General features: G+C 42.9%; 1 protein-coding gene across 1 annotated transcript in view; it reads left to right on the forward strand.

Moving 5' to 3' along the window:
* Positions 1 to 18,772, forward strand: part of ABCB1 (ATP binding cassette subfamily B member 1) — a 106,280-nt gene that overhangs the window by 8,127 nt on the left and 79,381 nt on the right. Inside the window, exon 4 of the mRNA XM_004263504.3 lies at positions 7,111 to 7,282. Within this exon, the coding sequence (XP_004263552.1) occupies positions 7,111 to 7,282 (172 nt within the window). The remainder of the gene's footprint in view (positions 1 to 7,110; positions 7,283 to 18,772) is intronic.

Genomic DNA, 18,772 nt, shown 5'->3' on the forward strand with positions numbered 1-18,772 from the left:
ACAACACGTGTGAAATGCTGTCTGTCAGGAGAGCTCATTAGAGACTCAGTGCCCAAGGGTTTTTGACTGGGGGCTGATCACATAGGCGCAGCGTGTACCAAAATTCCAGACTCGCAGAAGGAAGGCAGACCTTCAGCATAAAGCACATTGTTTGTACAAATAGTTTGGCCACTTTTGTCAGTTAGGGTGATGGTTACTCTCCCCAAAATCCAAATTCTAGATGCCAGCCAAGGGCTAACCTTGAATGTAGTCTCAGGCTTGCAGCGTTCACTGTTTTCTGTACACCATCCCTGTTAACTTTTTTCTAGTAGAAGACTTTTTGGCAGTCTTGAGAAAATGATGAAAAAGAGGTAAGGAATAGATTCAGATTTTTCTACTGGCCTTTATTTTATTTCTGTCAGGCTTTGTTTCAACGTTTACAGAAATACAAAATAAAATCTAAAACAAGTGAGGAAACGGGACAACTGGAAATTGGGGCGGGAGCGATACAAGTTGGGCTACACTTCTTACACAAAGCGCTCCTTAAAGGTTAAACACCCTTGCTACAGATTCAGCTCTGATCTTTCCACTTTATGTATCTTATTGAAACATTAATTTTTTTTCTAAATAGAGAATAGGTGGCAATGTTAAGTGCTTCCTCTGTGCCAGGCATCTGTTAAGCACCCATGTGTATTATTTAACTTCATCCTCACAGTGACCCTGTGATGTAGGAACTTGTGTTATTCTGATGGTCCAGATGATGAAACAGATTCAAGAGAGGTTTAAGTGATGTATTCAGTCCCACAGTCACATAGCTAGTAAGGGGAAAGGCCCAGAATTTTGCCAAGATCTGCTTACTCTACGTCCAGAGCTTTTAACAACGTTAATCCTTTATGATAGTATATGGTTGGTTAACATTTTATTTCTCTGGAATTGAAGGGTTCTTTGTTGATGCTGTTGTTTTCCGGCCACTTGGTCATTCTTCACTGGAGACTTTACCGCCTTGTTCAGTGTCTCCCTCTCCACCCGTGATACTCCTACTATCTTGGGTGACTTCTATGGTGTTATAAGGATAACCACTCTTTGACCTTCACAGCGGCAGTAATTTTTCCCTCCCCTTTATTCCAGCCACCCTCTCACATCCTGCACTTTGCTGTTGCTTGAAACTGTTCTACCTCCAAAGTACCATTTTGAAGCAGCCAGACTGAATTAGCCAGCCATCTCCTCTCTCTTCAATCTGCTCACTGTTTTCCTTGGACCTTGAGTCCCCTGACCCATCAGTTTCCCAATCAGCCCCTTCCTGTTTCCATTCCCTTTCTTTTTTTTTTTTTTTTTTTGGTACGCGGGCCCCTCACTGTTGTGGCCTCTCCCGCTGCGGAGCGCAGGCTCAGTGGCCATGGCTCACGGGCCCAGCCGCTCCGCGGCACGTGGGATCTTCCCGGACCGGGGCACAAACCTGTGTCCCTGCATCGGCAGGCGGACTCTCAACCACTGCGCCACCAGGGAAGCCCCCATTCCCTTTCTTATCAGTTTAGAGCAATGGTCATCACTTTAGTGATACTCTTGCCCAAACTATAAACTTCCTTTCACCTGTCACTTGTCATGCCCAGCCCAGGCAAAATCAGCCATCTGCTTTCTTGGTGCCTGAACCCCGACGTCTGATTGGTGCTGGAGAAAAATCTCACGATAGGCTGTATCCCACACAGCAACCCTATTCCTTCTCTTCTCGCTGAGTATGTTAAAACTCTATTCAGATTTCCCACTTCTCCCCACCTAACCCCAACTCTTGGTGGATGACCTCTTTTTTTATTTCACAAACCAAATGGAAGCCACCTGAAAGAAGTTCCTCAGCTCTTCTCTCCCAGTCTAACAAACATACCTGTGCCTGGATCAGTTGCTTCTTCCTTCCCTCCTATTGTAACAGGAAGCATTTGGTTCTTAAATCTAATCACCCACTTGAACACTGTATTTTGGCTTCTATATCCTCTGCCTTCTCAAGGGCCTTACGTTATTATTATTACTATCCTTTCTCTTCTGTATCCTCAATCTCTCCCTCTGAACTGGGTCTTTCCAATTGGTATTTACAGGTCACCTGTCTTTAATGTCACTAATGCCCTCCTTAAAGCCATCTCCTCTAGCTTCACAAATAGGAGCTGCCTTTGCTCTCTGTTTCACTTCCAAATCACTTCTTAACGTATTACAATTTGGCTTCTCCAACACTCACCAAATTCAGTGGACAGTCTGTCCCGACCTTTAAGTAGCACCTGACCCTGTGTACCGTATTCATTCCTCTTGTTTGCATCTGTGATGCCACAGTCTGCTCATTTTCCTCCCAGTTCTTCGGTTCTTTTCTTGTGTCATCTTTGCCTGTGAATTTAGAGTTCTCAACCCCTAATCCCAGGGGCCAGTGATAGTGTTGGCAGCTCTCTAGTTTCACGTGACCGCTTCCAAATTGTTTTCATGCAAAACTCCATCCCTGTTTGAGTTTGGTTCTGGACAATTATAATATCTTCTATCCATTTTCAGTGATACCCTCTACTGATTTCTAGTTACTTTTGCTCCTCCATTGAGGACCTTGTCGTTTGATTGCTTCTACTTCGTTCGCCTATGCTCTCATCATTCTTCTATTTTGGTAACCTTATTAATGCCTCCTAAGCTCCACATTCTTTGACCTCTTCAGTTCCAACAACCTTCATCCCTTCCTTCCTTTAGTAAATGACACTGTGGACAAAGACCTTTGGTTTATCATCCGGGTGGACTCCCACCTCTAACGCTGTAAACTCAAATGGATGTCTTCCACCCCCGCTTATGATCCTTCTTGCTTGGCCATTGTTCCTTATTATCCATTTTTTGACATTGCGTATTCATTTTCTATTGCTGTTGGAACAAAATACCGCTAACTTAGTGGCTTAAAACAACACAAATGTATTGTCTTATAGTTCTGGGGCCCAAAGTCTCACTGGGCTAGTCAAGGTGTCAGCAGGGCTGGATTCTTCCGGAGGCTCTAAGAGAGAATCTGTTTCCTTCCTTGTTCAGCTTCCACAGGCTTCCTGCCTTCTTGGACTCGTGGCCCCTTCCTTGCTTCACTCCACCCTCTTGCTTAGCATTTCTCCTACTACTGACTCTGATCCCCCTGGCTCCCTCTGATAAGGACCCTTATGATGACATTGGGCCCACTTGGGTAATCCAGGATAGTTTGCTCATCTCAGTATCCTTCATGTCTGCAGAGTCATTTTTGCCACGTGAGGACACATATTCACAGGTCCCTGGGGATAGGACGTGCACGTGCTTGGAAGCCGGAGCATTTTTCTGCCCTCCTATACCTGGTCAAGACTTCACTCTCTCAACCACTGTCTTACCTCCTAGTCGCCCTCCTCCATGTTTGCGCTTCTAAAACTTATTCTACCCACAATAGTCACATCAGATCACCTCCGTTCCATCCTTCAAACCCTCGAATGCCTTTTCTTTATGCTTAGGTGGGAAGTTGACAGTAAAACCAAACTTCCTCCTCTGGCTATAAGATACCCTCCATAATCTGACCTCTGTCTCATCTCTTATTTCACGGCAGGCAGATCTCCTTCACCCTCTTCTTGCCACAGTGGTAATTATGTTTGGTCCTTGAAACACTCTGAGCTTGTATTCATCCCAGGACCTTTGCATTTGTTCTTTCTGCCTGGAACCTCTGTCCCCAGATTATCACATGACTTTTTCCTTCCTGTCACTGAGGACTGAGCTCAGATGTTGCCTTTTCATAGAGACTTTCCCCGCCCAGCCAGTCTGAGCCCGCTGGTGCTTCCTGTCACTGTGGCACACCACCCTGTGTGATATGTCTTCTGAGTACTTAACCACTGTCTGATTTCTTGTTTATGTTTGTCTTCTTTCTGAATCTAAGCTCCATGAGGGCAGGTGGTTTTGTGTGATTCCTTCCTTGCTGTGCTCCAAGTGCCTAGAACCGTGCCTGGAACTTTAATAGGTACTTAGATATTGAATGAATGTTGAATGTGTCTATTCCCTCTTGTACTGTTTGCATACTAGTAAAATGTAATGTAAGTTTTATGAGGACAGGTAGCTTGTCTTACTCAAGCTACCTGTCCTCATAAAGCTTGTCTTACTAGGTACTTGTGCCAGTACCTAGAACCAAGCTTGATCCGTATTTGGTGCTTAATAAATATCTTTTTTTTTTTTTTTTTTTGCGATACGCGGGCCTCTCCCCATTGTGGCCTCTCCCGTTGAGGAGCACAGGCTCCGGACGCGCAGGCTCAGCGGCCATGGCTCATGGGCCCAGCCGCTCCGCAGCATGTGGGATCTTCCCGGACCGGGGCACGAACCCGTGTGCCCTGCATCGGCAGGCGGACTCTCAACAACTGCGCCACCAGGGAAGCCCCTCCAAATTGTTCTTAATCCCACTCATTATTTCTTGCTAGATGATCTTGTCCACGCCCATGACTTCTGCTACATACGCTAGTGTCACAAAAGTACTCCTCAAACTGAATTTTCTCCTCGTATGCCTGGATGGGCATGAAACAGGACCAAATGAGATTCCTCTGCCCCTTCTCTGTCCCCTTCCCCCATATCTTTGCCTATTCTGGTTTGCCTTGTCTCAGTGAAGGGTCCTTCTTTGTCAGTTAGCTTCTTCTTGCTGCTTCTATACCTTGCACCCCAAGCTTGGGAGACCCCAGTCTTCTCTGGGCACACTGTGATCGTTCTTGCCTCAACTTAGCGTCCTTTCTGGTTGGAATGCCTTCCTCCTTGCTTTTAAGCCCTTGCTAAACTGCTAAAGCTGGGAGGAAGCATCACCTCTATGAAGCTTTTCCACAAAGGAGGCAATGACCCATTCGCTCAGTTTTGTATCTGCCCTACACTGTATGTACCATGCTGTCAAGGCATGCAGAATATACACTGAATATACTTTTTTTGCTTTGCCTCCATCCTTTAAACACTCTGGAAGCAGGAGTTGTAACTTTGGTATTTATTTCTGGCTTTTTTCGGTCATTGAGCAGGCATTTAGTAAATATTTATATTCATGGCCTGCTTGCTTTTATTATAATAGCCAGTGTTAGTTTTCGAGGTACAATGTCCTTGGGGTTGGTGATGAGGGGAAATCCTTGTGTATCAACCATCTTCTCTTCCTCTACTGAGGAATTTGATACTTTGTCCATTTTATAGTCTCTGATAGAAGATACTAGATACTAAATGGTTTCTGCTCATCTCTAACTCCTTTTTTTTCTTAGGTGGATGAATGCTTAGTTAAGACAAAGTAAATAGTGGCAAAATTTAGCCCGTGTTTCAATGAAATACGAAAAAAAAGGCAAAATGTGTTCTCCCTTAAAGGTTTTAATTTGTAAATAGGATGTTTTTAGATTATGGAAAATACGTCATTAATTTAAGCTCATTTGATTACAAATCCTTCTTTCTTTCCTTCCTTCTTTCCTCCCGCCCCCCCCTTCCTTCCCTCTCTTCTTTCTTTCAATTTGCCTGCAGTTAAAGAGATTATGCACATCTGTACTGGTCTCTGGGAAGCATGCATCTAACTCATTCCTTTCCTCTTCCTTCTTACTATGGAGACCTAATTACATTAACATCATTTCACATTTGTGCTAATGCTGTTAGGCAGCAGATCTTTGACCCAAGCCACTTTTTTAAAGCCACAACACATGTTTCCTCAATGGTGATTTTTCTGGGTTGAAAAATCTTGAGCTGAAAAGTCGCTTCCATTCTTGTAAATCAGAGTCACAAATGCTGCCTTTCTGTTATCGTGTCATTATAGATTTTTGTAATTTCCCAGAATGTCCTATGCTTCTCATGAAACCCGCATATGTAAGAGAAGAAGGCAGATGAAATCTGGCATGTTCAAGGTGGTATGGCTGTAAATTGGTGCAGCCACTATGGAAAACAGTATGGAGGTTCCTCGAAAAACTACAAATAGAACCACTATATGATTCAGTAATTCCACTATTGGGTATAGATCCAAAGAAAAGAAAAACACTAATTTGAAAAGATATATGCATCCCAGTATTCTTAATAACATTATTTACAATTGCCAAGATATGGAAGCAAACTAAGTGTACGTCAACAGATGGATGGATAAAGATGTGGTGTACACACACACACACACACACACACAGTGGAATATTACTCAGTCATAAAAAAGAATGAAATTCTGCCATTTGCAACAACATGGATGGATCTAGAGTGTATTATGCTTAGTGAAATAAGTCAGACCTGAGAAAGACAGATACTGGATGTTATCACTTACATGTGGACTCTAAAAAATACAACAAATAAAGATAACAAACCAGAAACCGACTCACAGATACAGAAATCAAACTGGTGTTATCAGTGGGGAGAGGGAAGGTAGGAGGGACGAGATAGGGGTAGGGGATTAAAGAGGTACAAACTACTGTGTATAAAATAAGTAAGCTACAAGGATGTATTGTACAACACAGGGAATATAGCCAATATTTTATAGTAAGTTTAAATAGAGTATAATCCATAAAATTGTTGAATCACTGTTGCACACCTGAAACTAATATATTGTAAATCAACTAAACTTCAATTTAAAAAAAGAAGACAGACTGAGTCCAATATAAAGAAGGTCAGAACTCAAAAAAAGAAACAAACGCCTATTTCTTTTCTGTTTTTAAATTACTTCAATACATTTATTTTTATTTATCTATTTATTTATTTATTTTTGTCTGCATTGGGTCTTCATTGCTGTGCGTGGGCTTTTCTCTAGTTGCGGCGAGCGGGGGCTACTCTTTGTTGCAGTGCATAGGCTTCTCATTGCAGTGGCTTCTCTTGTTGCAGAGCATGGGCTCTAGGCGTGTGGGCTTCAGTAGTTGAGGCACGCAGGCTCAGTAGTTGTGGCGCACAGGCTTAGTCGCTCCGTGGCATGTGGGATCTTCCCGGACCAGGGCTTGAACCCGTGTCCCCTGCATTGGCAGGCGGATTCTTAACCACTGTGCCACGAGGGAAGTCCCAAATGCCTATTTCTAATTAGGTTATCAGACCAACGTGGTCGCAGTAGTAGTCTGAGAACTGTTTAGATTTCAGATATATTTGGAAAGTAGAGCTAATCATCCATGAAATTGTGCTAATTGTTCCTCTTCTCTGTGTTTTCTCATTTTTTAGTTTCGCTATTCGAATTGGCTTGATAAGTTGTATATGGTGTTGGGGACTGTGGCCGCCATCATCCACGGAGCCGGACTCCCCCTCACGATGCTGGTTTTTGGAGACATGACGGATAGCTTTGCAAATGCAGGAAATTTAGGAAACCTGACTATTTCACAACTAACTAATGGAAGTAAGTATTGTTTGCTGTACTGATTTTGTTGGAATCTTTGCAGAAAAATCATTCGCTCAGAATGAAGTTTGTGGAGCCCTTACTAAATATGCACTAGTGTGTTCAGTGCCGTGGAGGGGTCTGAGCTATAGTTCATATTTGTAATGAATCCCAGAAGATAATATTCACAAGCATTAGAGTATACAGTGGAAGTGCTGGTAGAGATATGTAGAAAAAGAGAGAGCTCTGTGAAGTCAGAAATATCCCAGGTAGTTTCAGGAAGAGGTATAGGAGCCTAATCTGGACTTTGAATGATAACTAGGAATCAGTTGCGAGATTCTCTGACATATTAGACGTGGGTATAAGCGACAGGAGTTTAAGATGATTCAGTAGTTTTTAGCTGGATAAACTGGACGCAGCTATCATCAGGTGAGATGAGGAAGATGGAGGGGAGAGTATTTTGGCAGTAAACACCAGAAATCTAATTTTGGACATTGCCACAGGTTAGGCTCTTTGTTTTTTAAAAACCATTTATTTATTTATTTGGTTGCACCAGGTCTTAGTTGTAGCTTGTGGACTCCTTAGTTGTGGCTTACAAGCTCCTTAGTTGTGGCATGTGAACTCTTAGTTGCGGCATGCATGTGGGATCTAGTTCCCTGACCAGGGATCGAACCCAGGCCCCCTGCCTTGGGAGCTTGGAGTCTTACCCACTGCGCCACTGGGGAAGTCCCAGGTTAGACTCCTTGGAAACATGAAAATGGAGAAATGGGGACCAGAGAAGTTGTGTGTGTGTGTGTGTGTGTGTGTTTTAGGATGAGAGAAATAACAGCTTGTTTGTATGCTAATGGAAATGATCCAAAAGAGAGGAGAAAGTGATGCTCTGCGAGAAAGGAAGGAAATTTGTTTGAGTGATATCCTTGAGAAAGGATGGAATCTTATGCTCAAGATGGAATACTTGCTTGAGGTAGGAGCACAAATAGTTCACCCACAATAACGGGTGGGAAGAGAGTATTTGAGTGTCAATGCCCAAAGGTGGGTAGACGAGGACATGAGAATTTGTGGAACTTTTCTTCTGATAACTTCAATTTTTTCAGTCAAATAAAAAGTAAGACATTTGGCTGAAAAAGAAAGGAGATCGAAAACAAGTTTATGGGGATTCCCTGGCAGTCCAGTGGTTAGGACTCTGCGCTCTCACTGCTGAGGGCCTGGGTTTGATTCCTGGCTGGGGAACTAAAATTCCATAAGCCTTGTGGCATGGCCAAAAGAAAAAATTAAAACAAGTTTCTTAGGAGAGTGAGAAAGTGAATGGACTAGGGTGTCACGCACACACACTTTCACACTCTCGAACTTGATTGAGGAGGGACTGGTTGATAGCTGTGAGCTCCCAAGTCACCTTTGGTCAAGCATACCTGAAGACTTGCAGCCTGTTGTGCAGTCCAGGGGTAGAAACCTTGATAAGGCCTGTTTGAGAACACACGGGAGAATAAAGTGATGTAGCTTTTGCATAAGTCTCTGATGAATACTCTGAATCCTTTCCCCCAGAATATATGCATGCCAACTAATAGGCATGCCAACTGGGGGTATTTCTGGATCCTCTGATACCTGTCTGTGGATCCGGGGAACTCTTTTTTGTGATTCTGAAGAGCACATTGTTTACCCTGAGGCGGGACTGCTTCAGTTCTGTGAAGACACGTAATGAATTGGGCCAGAAAATTTTATAGTATGTTTGAGCTCTGTAAAATTCTTACACATTTATCATGCCCCTTCATGGCATTCAAAGGGACCTGGCAAAAGATGTTGTTCTATGTTTGGACTGGCACCTTTCTTTCATACCGTTCGCCAAAAGGAAGCACTTGGTGCTCTCTGAGTTCATTGGTTCCCAGGCATGCTATCATTTAGCAATACTCTTTGGAGTTGGTTCTCTCACTACTTTTCAGGGCTCTGTGGCAGCTCAGCTGACTTTATATGTACATCTGTGCCCATTCTTATCCTACCCACTTTTTATGAAATCCAGACACACACATTGATCTAACTGTGGGAGGTGTTCTACTTATTATGCTGTGCACCTGCATGCATTCCATGGAGGGCCAGCTGCTGAACTCAGCTGTGTTTATCAGGAAATATTGGGCTATTAACACAACTGTTGAAAATTGGCCCAGTCTGGGAAGAGTAGACTATTACATGGCTGCCTGAAGCTAGCAGAGCTGAACTTGGATGGGCCAGAGTAGACTCACTTGTGCTATGTGGATTGGTCTTCTTCAAAATTTATTTTCTATTTTTTAATTTAAATTTTTTATTTTTTATTTTTTTGCGGTACGCGGGCCTCTCACTGTTGTGGCTTCTCCCGTTGTGGAGCACAGGCTCCGGACGCGCAGGCTCAGCGACCATGGCTCACGGGCCCAGCCGCTCCGCGGCATGTGGGATCTTCGCAGACCGGGGCACGAACCCGTGTCCCCTGCATCGGCAGGCGGACTCTCAATCACTGCGCCACCAGAGAAGCCCCTAAAATTTTTTTTATACAGTGTTTCATGGTTACTTTCTATTTCCAGTTATTACAAAATCCTGGCTATATTCCCCGTGTTGTACAATACATCCCTGACCCTGTCTTACACCCAGTAGTTTGTATCTCCCACTCCTCCACCCCTATATTGCTCCCACACACACTGGTAACCACTAGTTAGTTCTCTGTATCTGTGAGTCTGCTTCTCTTTTATTATATTTACTAGTTTGTTGTGGTTTATTTATTTATTTAATTTATTTTTGACTGTGTTGGGTCTTCGTTGCTGTGCGCGGGCTTTCTCTAGTTGTGGCTAGCGGGGGGGCTACTCTTCATTGCAGTGCGCGGGCTTCTCGTTGTGGTGGCTTCTCTTGTTGTGGAGCACGGGCTCTAGGTGCTCGGGCTTCACTAGTTGCAGCATGCGGGCTCAGTAGTTGCGGCTCGCGGGCTCTAGAGCGCGGGCTCAGTAGTCATGGCGCACAGGCTTAGTCACTCTGTGGCATGTGGGATCTTCCCGGACTAGGGCTCGAACCCGTGTCTCCTGCATCGGCAGGCGGATTCTTAACCACTGCGCCACCAAGGAAAGCCCTGTTGTGTTTTTTAGGTTCCACATATAAGTGATAATATCATACAATATTTGTCTTTCTTTGTCTGAGATTTCACTTATCGTAATGCCCTCCAAGTCCATGCATGTTGCTGCCAGTGCCAAAAGTTTGTTCTTTTCTGTGGCTGAGTAGTATTCTATTGTATATATGTACCACATCTTCTTTATTTATCCGTCAGTGGGCACTTAGGTTGCTTCCATATCTTGGCAGTTGCGAATAATGCTGCTGTGAACATTGGGGTGCATGTTTGACTAGTCTTTTTTAAAAAAAAAAAACCAAGTGCGTTAACATATACATACATTATATCTCCATCACCCAGATGTTAATTGGCCTTTACTCTCATAAGAAAATAATTGATCTCTTTAAGTAGAAGTACTGAAGATTACTATGTCTTGGTGTTTGCTACCTGGTCCACCTTTAGACATGTGAGATGGGCAGTAACCTGTCTTAGTTACCCAACAGCATACATCAGTTCTCAGAACGGTCCAGCTGTGGAGACTAGCTCCTCCTAGGCCTCTGCATTAGCTCGTAAGCTGGTGGTTTGGACTGCATCTTCATAGATGTCCGGATCATAGGGTTTCCAACGGGGGGAGTAGTTGACGTTGCATTCCTTGCCAATCCTTCCCATTCAGCTCCCTCTTCCAATCTTGGGAAAATTTAGAGAAGTATTTGGAAGTTTTGTCTCTGTCTGTGTCACCTTCTTGAGAGGCACTGTATTCAATGGTTGAAGTGCAGGCTCTGGAGTTGGACTGCCTGCGACTGAAACCCCACCTTTGCCCCACTTTTTAGTTAGGTTTGGGGAATTTTTTCATACTTTAATTTCTCAACTTCAAAAAAAGGTTGGATAACAATAGAACCTACTTCATAGAATGGTTGTGAAGATCCAGTGGATTCCTCATTGAAGGCTCATGGAAGAGAATTTAGTCATAAAAAAGTACTCAATGTTAATTATTGTTATTATTATCAACAGGAAACTCATACTTCCATGTTCCTCACAAATGAACCTTCATAACCTGCAGTGATGATATGGTTCCTTATCTCATTTCATCTTTATAGAGCTCTGTGATACTACCTCAGTTTTCATATTTGTTGAAAGGCATACTGCAAATCACTCAGTACCTGTTACAGATGTGAATTATCCCTTTCAGCAGCATTTCCTTAGGAACTGAGGACTGCTAGGCAGGTCTATCGCGGAAGGCAAAGGTCCTCAAACTATGGCCCGTGGGCAATATCTGGCCTCTTGCCTCTTTTTATGCCACTTGTGAGCTTAGAATGATTTTTACGTTTTTAAATCACTGGGAAAAATTAAAAGAAGAATATTTTTGTGACACATAAAAATGATATGAAGTTGAAATTTCAGTATCTATACATAAAGTTTTAATGGAACACAGCCATGCCCATTCATTTGAGTATGATCTGTGGCTACTTTCCCAACACAGTGGTGCAGTAGAGTTGTTGTGACAGAGACCATATGGTCCACAAAGCCTAAAATATCATCTGATCCTTTACAGGAAAGGGTTGCCAATCTCTGAGGCAGGGTATTGAGTAGGGGGTTATTATCTTCGATCAGTCCACCAGTGAATATGTATTAAAGCATTCTGTGAGCCAGCCATGGTATGTGTCCTAAGTATTCATTCCCATCCCCCAAGAAATTTAGCATAATGGGCGGAATGGACAAGGGAGCCAACAAATGCAGTTGGATATGATTAGTGCTATGATACAGAGATACACAAACTACTTGGGAAGGAGAGGATGGGTGTCTGGCTCCATCTAGGAATCATGGCAGGCTTCCAAGAGGAGGTGATAACCAAGTTTGGTCAGATGGTACCTCTCTCATGCACAAAATAGACATGTTCTATGTGACAAGTGAAACCATTTAAAAACAAATATTAAATTAAAAAATACAGTTAATACCCTTCTCTCGCCACCATTCCTGATTGCCACTCCCCTGTATATCCTTCTGTGTCTTTTCAAGGCTCCATGCTATCTCTGTTGTAATTTTTACCCTAGAACACTCAGTATCTTGTCATAAATGTGTTTGTAGATTCAGACTTCCAAATGTCCTGAAAGCTGCCTAGGTGAGGGGAGTAGATAGCAAAGGTTTTGATGCTGGTCCTGGAGCCGAGGGCAAATGAGCTTTCTGATGCTTCTGGTGGGAGGGCCAGCCTACTGGGGCCTCAGACACTCTCAGACCTTTCTTCTTGCCCTTCCCTGGGTAGAACCTCATGACCTCTCTTTGGGGTAGGCTAGGTACCAGAGCCTCCTTGTTGGACAGGAAGTATTCCTTGCTTCAGGAGACTTAGATTTGCTAAGGCTCTCGAAAGCCTCAGAGTTTTACACTAAACATAGGATTTAACTAGACAGTTTGAAAAACTTTTTGAGCAAGCAGATCCTTTTTTTTTTTTGCGGTACGCGGGCCTCTCACTGTGTGGCCTCTCCCGTTGCGGAGCACAGGCTCCGGACGCGCAGGCTCAGCGGCCATGGCTCACGGGCCCAGCCGCTCCGCGGCATGTGGGATCTTCCCGGACCGGGGCACGAACCCGTGTCTCCTGCATCGGCAGGCGGACTCTCAACCACTGCGCCACCAGGGAAGCCCCAGGCAGATCCTTTTATGCTGCTGTAATAGACCCCTCAAAGGCTTTCTCTTCTCCCAGTGCCTTTCTCTGTTTATCAGACAGTGGCCTTCATTCTGTTCTTTTTGTTGTGGATCTGATTTCCCGACATCCTACTCCCTTATATCTCTATCTTGTTAGGTTTTGCCTTTGCCTTAAAATCTCTGATGACTTGGGCCTTGCGAAGTCATCTGTGTGAACAGAACTTAACCACTGCTGAAATTCTGTAGTGTTCTGTGAATTCTCATCTTCCTCATGAGACTATTCACTGCCTGCACATGAGCCTGGATAAAGGTGCTTGTGATTTTAGACACGTCGTGTTAAAGGTGACAAGTTGCGTACAAGTGTAAATGATATCCAGGCAGTTTAAGAAATGAGACTGAATCTTGGCATAAAGAATTGGACTAGAGATTTGACAACATTTGAGTTGAAGGAATGATAAATCTCCTGGGATAGGATATGGGGAAAAGTAAAAGGAATGGGGAGTTCTAAGCCTTGAGGAAGACTCAATTTTTAGCAGTAACTAAAGCCAATTTTTATTGAGCACTTAATACGTGCTGGGCACTGTTCTTAGTGCTTTACATATATTAACTCCTTTATTTCTTTCATGGACGTGAGGTTGATACTATTATTATCTATACGTTACAGATGAGGAAACCAGGGCCCAGAGGGTTGAGTATATTTAAGTTGCCTGAGGTCATAGAGTTAGTAATTAGTCAGTATTTGAACGCATGCAGACCAGTCCCAAGTCCATGCACTGAAGAAGACAGAGGGACACCCAGAAAGGAAGACAGTGAGGATTATGTGTTAATCGAGAAATGAAAGTACGTGAGGGAGATCTGCCGTGTCTCACTGTGGGTAACACCCAGAAGTACTCTTCACATAAACTCTTCATTATTTATTGTCTCTAATGGTTCAATCGATGGTACATCCACATGAATGGCTTCTGTCTTTCTCCATAACTATATCATGGTTGGTTCTGTTTAACCTCCTACCAGATTGTGGGCTGAGGAATGGAACAAATGAGATACTCAAATTCTAGTACAAGTTAATAATTCAGAGAAAAAGGGGAAATGTGGAAATATATTTATAACTTATATTTATATAAGTAATATAAATATAAAAAAAGTAATATCTATATTTTGCTGCTTAAACTATGAGCATATAAATCATATGCAGATCTTGAATATGTGTTTCAAGACTTTGGTGTTGTAAACAGAAAACATTGCTGTCTCTGTCCTCAAGGCTAGCATTATGAGTATTCTCCAGACTAGAATGTTAGTTAATACTTCAGTTCTAAGTACTTCATAAAAATTTCTGTGATGGATGTTTTCTTTTCATTTGCTCAAGGCTTTCCTCTGCTGCTAACCATTTCATGGGAAAAATTCTGAGAGATAAATTTCTGGAAAATTGAGTACCAAATAATGACAGAATATTTAGAAGTATAGTGTTTTGTGTGGCAGCTTATTTATTTAATTATTTTTAAAATTATTGATTTCTTTCTTTGGCTGCCCCAGGTCTTAGTTGTGGCACGTGGGATCTTTGTTGCTGCGTGCGGGATCTTTAGTTGCCGTACGTGGGATCTTTAGTTGTGGTGTGCAAGATCTTTTAGTTGTGACATGCAGGCTCTTAGTTGCGGCATGCATGTGGAATCTAGTTCCCTGGCCAGGGATTGAACCCTGGGCCCCCTGCATTGGGAGTGTGGAGTCTTAACCATCAGGGAAGTCCCAGTGTGGTAGTTTATTTTTAAGTCTGAGTTAAAACTTAAAATATGACTAGTTTTTCTGGAATAGTAGTAGTAGTGTAGTATGGTCAGATTTTTTTTGTTTTTTTTGGTTAGTATTGGGGAAATGTTTCTTCGAGCCAAAAAGTAGATTAGTTAGAATGTACTCTCTACAATATATTATAAAAGTCAGCAAAAAAAAAAATGAAGATAGACAACACCTGACCCATTATAGGTGCTTAAGAAGTGCGATGAATAAATGAAAGACGGAATCACAGAATTCTGTAGGTGAAAAAGAGCCTAGAAAATTATCTGGCCCAAACCCATAATTTGATAGATGTAGAAACCAATGCTCAGGAAGTTGAGACAAAGTGACCAGAATGGAATTGCTTGTTCGTGGACAGAGCTGAGTTCCTGGGTCAGGAATCCTGCCTTTTATTCTGGTATTTTTCCCACTCTACTTGTGGTTTCAAACTCTGCCTAAAATTGAAGCAAACGCTAGTACTTTCCACTTGGTCTTTTCTCTCCCTAAGGTGCCATCCTGTAGACTTACGTATTGGTATATCAGGCAGGTCAGCCCCAAGGCACAGCTCTTCAGGCCAGTGTGAAAGCAGCACACGTGAGGTGACTGTGGCTCCCAGAGTCACCTCTGTCACGTGCAGTCAGCTCAACCACACTGTCAGGCAAGTGTCAGAGGGATTGATCTAGGCAGAAGGTCCAAATTCCGATTGCTTGTGTGTTTTTTTTTTTTAATTGGGGTATAATTGCTTTACTATGTTGTGTTCGTTTCTGCTGTACAGTGCCGTGCATCAGCTCTATGTATACATACGGCCCTTCCCTCTTGCATCTCCCTCCCGTCCCACCCACCTAGGTCGTCACAGAGCACGGAGCTGAGTTTCCTGTGCTTTATAGCATGTTCCTGCTAGCTATCTATTTTACATATGATAGTGTATATATGTCAGTCCTAATCCTCTTGCTTGTGTTTGATGGAGTTTCCTGCACAAGACTGGGAAAACTGGAATCCTAGCATTCTTGAGCTAGAATGGACCTTGAAGACCATTGAAAGCAGTGGTTTACTAATGTCTTTAATCAGGGAGTCCCTGGGTGTAAATTACATCTGTCATGGATGCTTGCCAGGTAAAACAGCAAGTTTGCGGCATGCGGGATCTTTTAGTTGCAGCATGCAGACTTCTTAGTTGCGGCATGTGAACTCTTAGTTGCGGCATGCATGAGGGATCTAGTTCCCCTACCAGGGATCGAACCTGGGCCCCTTGCATTGGGAGCGTGGAGTCTTACCCACTGGGCCACCAAGGAAGTCCCTTACTTGGTTTTAGAAAAGGCTTTCCTTACCCCAGGTAGTAGGGTAGTGGTCTGTTGTATCTCTGTTTAATTCTACAACACATGAGACGCATATACAAAATAAGAGAATGGTTGGTTGGAATATTTTCATAAATGGTCTGCATGTGTGGTAGCTCTGTGAAACCTTTGTACATCTTTGGGACAAGCTTGCGTACAGCAGATAGAGCAGGGTGTGCACCGAGAGTACAAAGATAAATGTACCCTCCTGTTCTCTAGGAGGTCACACCAATGGGAGTGGAAGGAGGAGATGGCTATAAACTATGGTATGTCTATTCTAGTGTTGATTTAGTAAATTGAATCGTGTGTCAGTTACTCTGGAATCTTGTCAGTCACCCTCTTTGGGGGTAAGCCACTTGGAAGGAGGTCATATTGAGCTCATTCATGGAGGAGAGGTCTTTTCCAGGAGCGAGATCGTGGTGAAAGGGTAGAGAGAGGGGAATGAATAAAGGCTTGGAGGAGGAAAGCTGTCATCACTTCTCTACTGCCTCTCATCTTAGTATGTGAAAAGTAGTTTTTAGTCTAAAAGGGCGGAGCTTAGTCTCATGAAATTTAAGCAAAATATTTTGTCGTGTCCAGTTTCCTCTCTAGTCCCCAAGGGCAAAGGCTTCAGGAACACAACAGTCAAGCAGAGACTTGGGCACTGTTTTCTTTTATGCTGCAGCTTCCCCGACCCCGACCCCGACCCCGACCCCGACCCCGAGATGGTGACTGTGCAATTCCCTGGCTGCTGGGATGAGGTGAAAGGTGTGGGGTTAAAAGTCATCTGGAAAGTCGTTGTGTGACTTATTGTGGTAAGATTACAAAGGGACCAATAGGACATGTGATGGATCCTGGACTTTATCCTTCGTGCAGTGGACTGTCATTGAAGGTTATTAACAGAAGCAACATAATTATATTCTTGTTCCCAAAGATAAAATCTGGTGGCAATATAAAGATCTGATTGGAGTAGAAAGACCAGTTAGGAGGCTTTTGTTAGAGCAGAGGTAAGAGATGACGGAGACCTGAACCAGAGCACTAGCCATGAGGACGCAGAGCATTTTAGTGGCTTAAGGACAGATGCAGGAGTCACTGAAGCTGCAGAAGTGGTCGAGGTCATCCTGGGAGTGAGCATAAAATTCTGGGAAACACCAGCATGGAGAGAGGAGGGAGAGCATGAGGAACCGGTGAATGAGACCGAGAGAGGGATCAGAGTGGCGGGAGAACCAGGAGAATGAGGTTCTGGTATGTGGGCCTCTCACTGTTGTGGCCTCTCCCGTTGCGGAGCACAGGCTCCGGACGCGCAGGCTCAGCGGCCATGGCTCACGGGCCCAGCCGCTCCGCGGCATGTGGGATCCTCCCGGACCGGGGCTTGAACCCACGTCCACTGCATCAGCAGGCGGACTCTCAACCACTGCGCCACCAGGGAAGCCCCAACCAAGTATTTTATTAAAATAAAAGCTACACTGAAATGTTTGCCTTTTCTTGTTGGGGGAGTGGGGATAAATTAGGAGGTTGGGATTAACATACACGCACTACTGTATGTAAAATAGATAACCAACAAGGACCTACTGTATAGCACAGGGAACTCTTCTCAATATTCTGTAATAACCTATATGGGAAAAGAATCTAAAAGAAGTACATATATATATATATATATATATATATATATATATAAATATATATATATGAATCACTGTGCTGTATACCTGAAACTAATACAACATTGTAAATCAACTATACTTTAATTAAAAAAAAAAGATTTGGTTTTAGGATAAAAAAATTTTGGCTTTTCTCTACTGATCATTTGGCTGATATTGTTATACAGCCCAGAGAGCTTCTGGATTTTCTCACTGAAAAATAATAATAATCTTTGGATACTTTTCCAGTATTCTTCTTTATAACGGTTGATCTGGGCAGTAGCCCTTTGAGATCCATACAGGTAAAAAGTTATTGGGCTATATGATCTCTAAAGTCATTTTAGCCTCAAAGTTTTGGTTTTCTGGAAAAAAATGCCTCAGGATAAGAATTTTATGAGCAGCTCATAGAGGAAAGAAAAATCTCTGGGCCAGAGAGCTCTTAATTAATAAAAGTTGATAGGAGGAAAAGAAAAATTGATTGGAGGGAGTTTAAAGAACATATCTTTATTTCATTCTTTGGTGAGTAGAGATCATCTCTGTCAGAGGACTTGAATGCTCCATTTTTTAATTTACTGGTGCACTTTGACACCACCGAAGCACAAATAAAAGGTACTTGGTGCAAGAGTTGGTTTCTGATGACTGAAATTATTTATATATATATACACACACACACTGAGAGAGAGAGAGAGAATATTGTACACATAAACATAAAGGACTCAGTTTTGACCTTGAACATAATTTTTACTTTCTGAGCTGAATAAATATGATGGTAGCCCTAGAAGCCACCATTGCCAAAGAATGTTTGTTCAAATTCTCCTGGTCCCTTATCTCTAGAATTGAGAAAGCTGGTAGTAGCAATGAGTAGAAAACAGATATTTAGTTAGACTTGAAAATTTGTCTTGATTTGGTTGTGATACACACTATTGACATTTCCTGCCTAGATCATCTGCAATGAGATCTTCTGAGACTGATGTGGAGAAAAATCCTCACCCAGCTATCAATATTTAATATCCTGTTTTATCTTTGAAAATATGGAGCAGAAGCAATATCATAACTGATTAGAAATTTATCTGTACACTTATTCCAGTTGACATAAAGT

The sequence above is a fragment of the Orcinus orca genome, chromosome 9 (genome assembly GCF_937001465.1).
Source record: "Orcinus orca chromosome 9, mOrcOrc1.1, whole genome shotgun sequence".
Classification (NCBI taxonomy): Eukaryota; Metazoa; Chordata; class Mammalia; order Artiodactyla; family Delphinidae; genus Orcinus; species Orcinus orca.